The 10,749-nt window shown below is 38.0% G+C and overlaps 2 protein-coding genes across 2 annotated transcripts in view; one reads left to right on the top strand and one right to left on the bottom strand.

The window, feature by feature from the left end:
- Window positions 1-1,116: 1,116 nt before the first annotated feature.
- LOC138030749 (large ribosomal subunit protein eL8-like) lies at window positions 1,117-9,071 on the bottom strand. Its single transcript, XM_068878627.1, has 6 exons — window positions 8,917-9,071; window positions 7,519-7,639; window positions 4,096-4,245; window positions 3,406-3,626; window positions 1,648-1,718; window positions 1,117-1,392 (listed from the first exon to the last, which is right to left on the bottom strand). Exons 1-6 carry the CDS (start codon window positions 8,917-8,919, stop codon window positions 1,173-1,175), a joined length of 786 nt encoding a protein of 261 aa, XP_068734728.1. The 5' UTR covers window positions 8,920-9,071; the 3' UTR covers window positions 1,117-1,172.
- LOC138030739 (mediator of RNA polymerase II transcription subunit 22-like) overlaps window positions 8,995-10,749 on the top strand; it is a 7,615-nt gene continuing 5,860 nt past the window's right edge. Inside the window, exon 1 of the mRNA XM_068878618.1 lies at window positions 8,995-9,074. The gene's annotated coding sequence lies outside the window, so the exon portion shown is untranslated. The remainder of the gene's footprint in view (window positions 9,075-10,749) is intronic.

Here is a 10,749-nt window from a genome sequence, read left to right on the forward strand (position 1 = left end):
CACTACATGAATATACAGACCTGGAACTTTCGCGGCTCACTCTCCCCCCACAATGTTGTTTGCACGCGAGTTTCTGAGTCCATTTGGGAAAACAACCTTGCGGGAGAGCAAGGTATTGCAAAGTGTTTCAACAATTTTGTCCGAGGCTGTAGTTGTTAAAGATATTACGAGAGTTGTATCAGCTCAAACCTCTTCTTCATTTTCACAGTTGAGACCAGTTGTAAGTTAGTGTATAGTATGAATCTGTCATGAGACGAATAAGTTGGAGAGGGTATTGTTAAATGTATATCTGTTGTGGGAAAACGGAAAACGGTAAAAGCACAAGTATAAGGACTGCAAATGACATCCTGGGGTACGAGACTTGAAGTGCTGGAAATGGAACACTCCAGTGCTTACCATACGACAGAGAAAATGACTTTTCCCTTGAATATATAAGCCATCTAATTCTTACGCTATATTGACAAGGGCGGTTTGGAGCTGTGAGTAGGCGTGGGATTTGTCACATATGGTTTAGGGGCCGACATATCTCCCCCTCAATGCCGTAACGGGAGGCACGGTCGGTAGCAGAAAGCATCGAAGGACCAACTGCGTCCAAAAGCTATCGCACGGGCCAAAATCCCGGGATGACTCGTTTGGTACGACGCTCCAGCGCCGGTGTCTGGAGGTACTGCGTTTTTGTTTTTGTCTTTTGTTCAAACATTCCGTCAGCGCATGCGCAAATGTTCTGGCTCTTCGATACCTAGCCTACCAAAAACAATTAACGTGCTGGTTTTTTTGGTTTTTTTTTAACCAGCAATTGACATTTCAGTTGATTTTGTAGGCATAAACGTAACGTGAGAACCGTGCGTCTCTAGTCTTGACTCAGACAGAAGCGAGAGATGGTTTCATGCAGACTGGGACGCCTAAAATACTCTGTTGTAAACATGGCGGTTCACGAGTGAAGTTGTCTCTCTGGCCTTTCTGTGGACGAATTCCAGGACCTACTGACCGCATTGATTGACTGGGCTAAGGTTGCATCATTTGAATACTGCTAAACAAGACGCCTCAAAATTCAACCTTTTATGACAAAGATAAAGGAATAGTGATTTCACCAACAGCAATACAACAAACAACAGATGCAGACCAAACGGAACATTCTTTAATTACATTCAGAAGTAGTCTGTACACCTAGACTAAATCTCCTTGATCTTGGCCTTTTCAATTTTAAGCATAGCTGCCTGCGTCTTTTTGCTCAAAATGCCTCCTCCCCACTGCTTTCTGATTTCATCAAATTTTTCATTGTAGTTTGTCTTCACAGCTTCGCATAGGTTGTTAAAGTTATTCTTATCCTCAGAACGAACAGCAGTGAAGCACAGAGCAGTAGCAGTCTTCTTGTGAACAACCTTACCCAGCCTGGATGAACAAAGAACATAAATACCAGTACATGTAACGTTGACAGACCAATACATTGAAGCCAGGATATAAATACAGAGTTAACCAAGGACGTGTCAAGAGGCAAACCACAAGGGAGGGGTAGGGAAAGTGATTTGAGGGTATTTAAGTCTGCGTTCGAATAGAAGGAATAAGCATATCTTGTTTAATTGCCACATTTTAATAACAATGAACAGACGCAAATTCATGGTGGGATTGATAGAAAATTCCACTGACCTAGCTTTGCACTTTACAATGCAGTAAGGAACACCCATCTTTCTGCAAAGAGCTGGTAGCCACACCACAAGCTGTAAACGGAAAGGATTAAACTAACTAACATGAAATAAACTAGGAAAAGACAATTTTTCTAGGCAAAGAAATGTCCTTTGATTAATAACAGTTATTCAGTTAGAGGTTTTGGCACATGAAATCCTCAAACATGATTGGCTTACAAACAACAAGAATTCCTGAAAATTAATATTTTAGGTGCTCATGGTTTTCCCATTTGCACTGCAAGTCTCACTCCCAGGGGTCCATGGGTAAAGCAAAATTTTTTAGTCCATTTAAACCACTGGATCTATCAAAGAGATGTATTTAACCATGATGACTTAGGGGGAATCGGAAAATGGGAGTGCTCCTAATGGAAATGAACCTACATGTATGTTGTATAATTCCAAAACTTAACCTTTATACCCAAAGGGCCTTGTGATGAATTAGCACACTATATAATACGTTTTGTTGATTATTTTATTTTTTAGCCACACATTTATTATCAAAAATGTAGATCATTCTGACATCAATTACTCAATCAATGCCTTCACAAAGCCCAAAAGAAGCTCAGAGCATTAAGAGCATTGAGAGTCCTAAGAAAGATAAACTTGGGAAGAATGAATTTAAATATCTTATGAGTCTAAAATGAAGGGGTTTTCCAATACTGCCAATAATTGAACACTGTAATTAACAACATTGATGTTCACTCAAAAATCAGGGGTTTCAATGAAATTAGAAGTTAGCGACTGATTTGAGTAGAGTAACCAACCAACTGACGTCTTTATCAAAATGAATTTTAATCCTATGATTGTAAGAATCTCTTACTAAACTCTTACTAATTGAGTGCGAGGGCTGTACTGGGAAATATTAACCCAAGGGCATGGCAATACAGATTGGTGCAGAGAGGTCCGTACAAAATTTACCGAGGCCAAATATTCTCCAAAAAATAAGGTCCTGAGCAAGTGAGGTTAGTAACTTGTTTGTTACATGGCATCATTTCTTTAATTAAGCGATCAGACACTTTTTTGCTTGGTAAATGTTCATACTTTTCGTCTTCCATCAGCGAACTTGAACAGTAACCCTTTACATGTAAAACTAAATTCTACTTCCTGTAATAAATGTACTGTTGTGATGAAAAAATTAAATTCCACTTTTTAAAGACTTTGTTTTGCTCAACTTGAATTTCCTGGGTGAGAGAAAAAATCCCGATTACCGATGAACTCCCATGGTAATGGTCCATACGGTAAAATCTTGACTGAAAACCAGCCAATCAGGGTTATCCATTTAATTTAGCCTGAGAATTGCTTGCCATATAATAAATGTAATTATTATATAAACACCAAGGAAATACCAAGTGAGCTTTTGCGTGAAAATAACATGTTATCTTCACACGTGAAAAGATCACTGTTGCTATGGTAACATAAAAATCACGCCTTACGATGCCTTTTGTGAAAGTATTTTACTGGTGTTTATACAATAAATAGAATACTGCATGGCCGCTTGGTGTTGAAAACTATTTCACTCGTTGGCTGCACTCATTCGTGAAATATTCAACAGTAAAAGAGAAATTTCACATCTCCACACAGCCATGCAATATCCTCTATTTACTTCAGTTTAAGGGAAAAAAAGTAGCTGACTTTCTGAGTGAAGTAGCCAACACTTTTCATTGGCCATTGGTACTTACTGAAGCTACAGAAAAACTATGCCCCTCAAAAAGCTGCTCACCTCGATAGGGTCAACATCGTGAGAAATGATAACGAGCTGTGCCTTTTTGTTTTCAACAAGACTGGTCACATGATTTAGGCCATATTTGATAAAAAAAGGCTTCTTTCCCACTGGTTCTTCCTTTCCTTCGGCCTTTTTTTCAGCCTTGGCTGTAAGACGCGCCTTCTTCTCAGCTTTGGTTTCTGGGCGGTACTTGTGCATCAGCTTAAAAAGCTGGGTAGCTGTAACGCAGGAAAATGTTAATAAAAATCAAGGTTTTAACCAAAAATGTGCACATACATGTAATATGGAGTGCATTGTAGCAGCTTTGAAATTTTGGATCTTGTGTCCCACAACCAATAAGATGTGACATGGACATATCAAAAGCAACAAAGTATAAAATGTCTACTCCCTAAATACATTCTATTGAGTCAAAATTCTACTTTAGACAACACAAAACAAGAGACAAGAAGGTCGACTGCAGTCAAAGGCAAGCCGAAAGCTCCTTTTTCTTTGAGATCTACAGTAAGTTACGGGTGCTACTTCTATTCCATTGCATGCAGTTCTTGTCCCCAGTGATACTGGCTCTCATTTTACACACAAAAAATGTGAACTTTGGAGCTGGGATTCAAACCTGGAGCACTGAGAGCAATATCCACTACATTACAAGCACTCAATAAGAAAACAAAAAAATCTTAATTAACTACATACCAGTCTGTTTGTCTAATGTCTGCGTAAATTGGTTAATGGGCGGAGGAACCTTCAAACGCTGATAAAGAACCCGCTTTTGCCTTTGCAACCTGACATACTTGGGCCATTTAACAAATCTGGTCAAATTACGCCTTGGCTGAATATCGTTACCTAACCAGAATGACAGAAAATTAAACTTAATTAAAAAATTAATTGTAATGGTTTAGCTTACACAAGTCATTTGTAACTAACAGTTCTAAGGGTAATATTTCAAGCATCGAGCATGCCAGGGTATAGGTAAGTGTTTGTGTGGAAAGACCAACAATCAGAGATAAAGTGTTAAAACATTTCAGGAAACAAGACCTGTCTACCACAGAGGCGGTACACGACTGAAAAAAAAAGAAACATCTGTATGACAATAACCCCCTGCCCTCCCCTTTTCCATGCTGAAAAAAAACTTTTCATGTACTCTAATTCATGGTTTCATGGGTGGGGGATGGGGCAAAACAGTAAGAGCTGGGATTGAGAAACTAATTTGCATATGGCTCGAACTTGGCGGTGGTCTACTAGCCAAATACCAGTAAATTTTGAATTTTGCTCATTTACTAGCCATCTTGGCTACTTAATTTTCGCCTCTATAAATAACATAAGCTTTCAAATGTTTTCAATATATTCCTCATTACCAACTGGCATAAATAAAAGAAAGAAAAGAAATTCTATAACAGAAAAATAATTCTTAATTCAGTAAAAGGTTTTGTGTTTATTTGCTGCCATCTTGATTTTGCTTGACCGTGGAGCATGGAGCATGATGCAAAGCTCACAAAAAAAAATATATTTTTGTCTGCCATCTTGAAATGTGTGGTTCCAGAAAATATCCATACCCCCACCACGGAAGGTCATTGGAAATTCTGAGGGAGAGGGGGGGTTAAAGGGCAGTAATTTCCAAGGGGTAGGAGGGTTTCGTGGCAAACTACTTTTCCAAAGGGTCACGAACCACATACAAAACATTGAAAGCAACATACGAGCGATCTGAAGCACAAAAACACACTATGGGACGATGTTTTGAAACAAAAGTCAGTTTTGAGATAGTTAATCCTTTTAGCTTCAATGTTTCCGTTTTTCTTTGAGTTAGCTAGCCCTACAATCTCCCGAAGCTAAGAACAATGTGTCTTTCATTTGGGACGGATTCAAAACATTTAAAATGGCGATCTCAACTGGAGTCTCATCCCCAGACTTCCAGCTTTGTCTCTTTTTTGTCCAACCAACACTTCCGTTTGCCTCTTTTTCGTCCAACCAACACTTCCGTTCACTTGAGTATCCCTTTTCGCTACCTTCACATGCAGTAAACACATTTTTGATAGGATTCATGTTTTACTGGGGGCAGTAACTCATTGAAAATGCGATAAGACGTAAGTTCCCACCATCTCGACGCTTGCGTGCAATGGCATTTTCTTTTTTTGCGGGTGGCATTTAGACCACGCACAGGAACCGGGAGTCAAGTTTTCTCCTCTTTGAGTAAACGCAATTGCAGCCTTGGGAAACGATTGTTGAGGTTCAGTTTGTTACGTCAAACTGGAAATTCTAAAACAGGAGTTTCACTACTCATTGAAGGAAGTAAATCGCACCAAAAACAATAACAGTCGCCCTCTCAATTCCATCCATGGCTCAAAGGCAAGCAACAGTGAGGCTGTGTCATTTACCAGCGAGGATGACTGCTGGAGAGTCAGTAAATTTGAAGACTGCACTTAAATTGCCATATCTAAGTTTACAAATATGATGGATTATTTTGGCGCCAATAATATTCTTCGTAAAAAAAAAATCGCCTTTGCCACGACGTTCACGAAACCTACCGCGTCAACATGTGTGGTCCCTAAATAAGAATAAACCTGAAGAAACTGACAAAATGTGTAGACAAAGGAACCTTGTAAGTTTCTGTTTTATTTAGTATCGTTTGCGAAGTTGTTTAAGCGAGTGAAATGTTCTCATCGAAGTTTGCCCAAAAACGTGAAACAGTGGACGTGCAACCCAAATGTTTAAGCTTTGCAAAGTTGATGGTGAAGAAGCTAAAAGTTTAGATGGACAATGAGTTTAACAAAGCGTTATATTTTTCTACAAGTTAATCTTAGTGTTTTCACTGTTGTAATAAAATTCTACTGCAATTACGTAACTAATTCACTTTCTTTTTTATAAGTAAAAAAATTCTGGAAATTCATGAGGGGAGGTGGGGTCATCAAAGACCCCCCCAGGAATTGAAAATCCTGGGGGGAGGGGGGGGGGTGCAAATTAAAAAGTCTTCCGTGGTGGGGGTATGGATATTTTCTGGAACCACACAATGCAAATCTACGATCACCACGCTTGATTGTCATTAGAGCATTTCTGTCCTCATCTGAGCAAGGTTCAAATCAAGTAACTCTCCCACAATCATGAGAGTAAGCGATGATTCTGGAGGCAGCACATCTAGATTTTTATCAAAACAAAAATTTGTACAAAATGAAAATTTAAACATGAGCACAAGACAAGATGCATTTTCTTATGCAATGTTGCATATTTTATTACAGTTTGATAACAAAGTTTCACATTTTTTCTCGTGATCCTTATTTAAAATAAAATGTATTTTTTATGCTGTACAAAAGTGCCTAGCAGAAACACATTTTATAGCTGGTAAATTTTGACTATGTACTAGCCATTTGACTATTAAGTTTAAAAATTAAGTTCGAGCCCTGTATGGGATGAAAACTACTTTTTTCAGGGAATGTCTCAACTTATTTTGTCTCTAACTGAGCCTTCTTACAGCCTAAGTTACCTAGGATTAATGTGTTCAGAATAAAAACAACTTTTTTATTGTTTTACCTTGGATAAGCAGATTAGAAAAATAAAATCTGTAATCAATCAACCAAATTGCATTTTATGGATGATGCATCCTGGCAAACTGGCCGAGAGTTTGTGGGAGATTTTGTAAACTTCACCAATATATAAGTAATTTATGGCTGTAACAGCCAAAGAAAGAGAATTTGAGGTCACACGTGTATCCCTGTAAATTCTGATACAGTTCAAATGTTACCCTTGCCAGTATTCTGATACAAAAACTGGGTTTTGTAATTTCAGTACAAAATGCCAATTAACCTCCTACACAACACCTTCATATTACAGCTCAAATACTAGTACTCGTACAGGTCACCTGGTTGTAGGGTACCCATGCCTGACAACGCTGGGTCACCTTAACCAGGCCTTTAGTGGAAGAGTATTTCAACTAGTTATAGAACAGATTATCATTGGGAGAACTCTGTGGGGAAAAGCATGAAAGGTGGCCAATTTAACAATTATTCTTAGTATAATAAATGAGACCAAATTATTCAAAGTTTGAAAGGCTTATTAGAAAACAAAAAAAACATCATAATTATCATAAAGGTGTGCCACACATCTTTACATTTTGTCATATCTTACCAATGCTATAATTCTTTTGCCGCTTCTCAAAGAGGGGATTTACAGTCTCTTTTGGTGCAGGAGTAGGTTTGGGAACAGTATCAGGGGGTGGAGCTACCCTCTTGACCCTCCTGACTTTAGGCTGAGGATAAAAAAAATTCCAATTAAGTTGCAGTCAGCAAAATAGCCACATCAAATATTCTCTATATTATCTTACTGTGATAACACTAAAACTATTCTCATCCCATGAGAACCAGTTTTTTGAGTAAGTGCCAAGAAAAATGAACTGCTTCTAATGTACACGGTTGTAATGAGATTTAACTGTTTCATCACTGACAACCATTGATGTTTATAATTTCTGGGACTGCACAAAAAAATGTAAAACCTACTATTCACTAACTTCGTGTTTGGAGCCATCAAGAATCATTCATCTCCATGCCAACCAAAAGGTGACAATCCATTTATGATCTGACCCAAGGGTACATATGAATAATATTCCTACACATCTGATTTTTTTGTCTGAACCCTTTAAAAAACCTCCTACTTCCTTCATATTTCCTCTGTGCCTTTCTAAAAAGATGCCTATCAGTAGGAAGTGGTTCAGATCATAAATAGAACATACCAAGAACCACAGGTACATGTACTAGGCAAAAAAAAGGTGATATGAACAGACTATACACCCTTATATCCATGAAAGTTCTTTTTAGAGCACCTGATCTGATTCAGAGATTGGTCAAACACAGGAATCATAAAGCTTTGGTTGAACGCTTTCTTGCATGAGAGGCCCCCCAAATGATGAGTAAAGTTGTCTGGTCTTAGAGAGGGAGAAATCTTCAAGTCTCGCTGTTTATACTAATATTAATAATAGCAACTTCATTCATTGATCGTTTACCTCGTGAACTCGTTTATTTCCCCCTTTTTGCAAAACATAATCATTCAATGTATATTTGGTCACGCCAACTTGTATTTTTTCAAGAGCCCGTAGCCTATGTCTTAAAGAAATAGTAATTGCCGAGGCTAGGAATGCGTTAATTTGAATAACTAGAACTACTTGCAGAATAGGACATCACGTCTCGAGCGAGTATCACATTCGACGCACGTATAGAAAGTGTAAAAATAAAATAACAATGTTTAAGAATCTTGATACGTGGCCCTATGGTTTATGTTTTGTATCTTCATTAACGTTATTAAATTCTTCGAAGCCATTTCACTTCACGAGCTGTACTTCTTTGGAGTGGTGATTTCGAAAACAACTCTTTTATCCAAAATGGACCTTAATTCCTTCAAAAAATATAGAAAATATGTGTTTTCACACATAAATCATATCTCTCTCTTTACTTTAATTACATTTCTTGCGGCGATAGACATAAGATGAAGAAGTTGGAAGAAAGATTGTAACAGTAAATACCCATTTCTCACCATTTTGGAATGATGGCCCGGACGAAAGAGGCAGTTCGCTGAGGCTACTGGGAATTTTAACTCGTTTGCTACCACAATGCAACGCGGCCGTAGTAAACAAGATGGCGAAATTGCTGTAACTGTAGTCTCCTTTTGCTGTTTTCTTTGGGAACATTCAGGTATTTACATATCGGACTTCTGATCATGGATATAGATACAAAAATGGGTTTATCAAGTGATAAACTGATGTTGTTGTTTGTGCGAGAACTGCTACAATCCTGGTCAAAAGTTGTTGGGAAGGTTGCGCGCATCACTTCACTTCACCTAATTCGATTATTCTAACTATTGGCTGAACTATTCGGGAAAGAGCATGCTCTTGTGGCCCCCCTCCCCCATATTCAATGGTGGAAGAAAAGTCACCACTTTGTTTGGTGCAAAATCCAACATTGATAAGGGGGGGTCGTAAAACACAACATTAACGGAAAATATGAAGTTGTTATTCTCCATAATTACGGTTCGATGGATTATCTTTATTGTTGTTGTTATTTGGCACTATTTTCAGAATGTGGTATATGCCACATCCACAAAGGCGCTTTTCAGAGGAAGGGCTTTTCCGTGACACAATATTGCGTTACAACAGTATCTTACGCAGAGGTACAAAAATGGGTATTGAAAGTCCTTTCATCGTAAAATTCCCATTCTGTTTCATGAAGTCCACCAGTGAAATGTATTGCAGCGTACATTTGGTATCTAGAGGTACAATTCCTGTGTAATGTACAAAATATTTAGAAGGCAATTGACCTCAGTGTTAACGAACGACGAATTGTTCTTTGCGTTACTTCCACAATGGTAATAATAATTATTAGAAAGGGTTTTCTTAAAACTTAATTCAAACTTCACCAAGACATGTAAACCATGTGTTTGGTACTGAAAATTGTTGTTATACTATGTTTTTTGCCGTTTTATCAAATAAATCCATTTTCTTATGCGGCACAAAAATGACATCATGATCTACTTATGTAAATAAATGAAGACAGAACGGTGTTCCACACAGTACGCCACAAGTATTTGGAGATTTTCGAGGCCAGTGCGGTACATTTCGATACTACTTGAATGGTTATGGATAGAATTTAATTTAATACTGTGAAGTAACTGACTATGAATTTGTCCCCTGGAATAGAGAAATTCCTTCATTTTGAACAGTACTCCCTTCTATTACGGGAACTTAAAGATTAATTGAGTAATGGAGTTCTCATTTATGTTCGTTCGATGGAGTACTGTGGTAAATGGTCTTAAAACCAAACTTTACAGTATGCAATCCTATGAAAAAGGAAGTTAGGATTACAATGGTTATTACTAAGCGCTTATTTGAACCCAAAGACGAGCAAAATAGCATCATTTTTGTTGGAATATATGGAGTACTGTTGCAGAGAACTGTGCTATTAACTATGACTGTAACCTGATCCTCCTACACACAGCTGTCAATTCTTGTTTGCCATGATAAAATGTCAGTGGTATTTAAAGCATGGACCACAACGAATGAGCTGCAGTATTGCTCGTCCAGACGATTGCGAACACTTAGCTACCTTGCCCACCTCTCACGTTTATTAGTGCCATGTGATAGCGGAATATGTTAGCGGACGTACTACCAGTATTCAGGGTTCGACATCTCCGCTAGCCCGGTAGCCCGAGGCTAGTAAAAATTTTGTCAGGCTAGTAAAAAACGACGTTTAATAGCCCGCTGGCTAGTAGAAAAATGGAAATAAACTAGATATAATTAGTTTTAGTTTGAAGTTCACAGTTGAGTAAAAAAACAAGAAAGTTTAAAATGTAACGATAATGCCAATAATTTTA

This window comes from Montipora capricornis, chromosome 2 (genome assembly GCF_036669925.1).
Source record: "Montipora capricornis isolate CH-2021 chromosome 2, ASM3666992v2, whole genome shotgun sequence".
NCBI lineage: Eukaryota > Metazoa > Cnidaria > Anthozoa > Scleractinia > Acroporidae > Montipora > Montipora capricornis.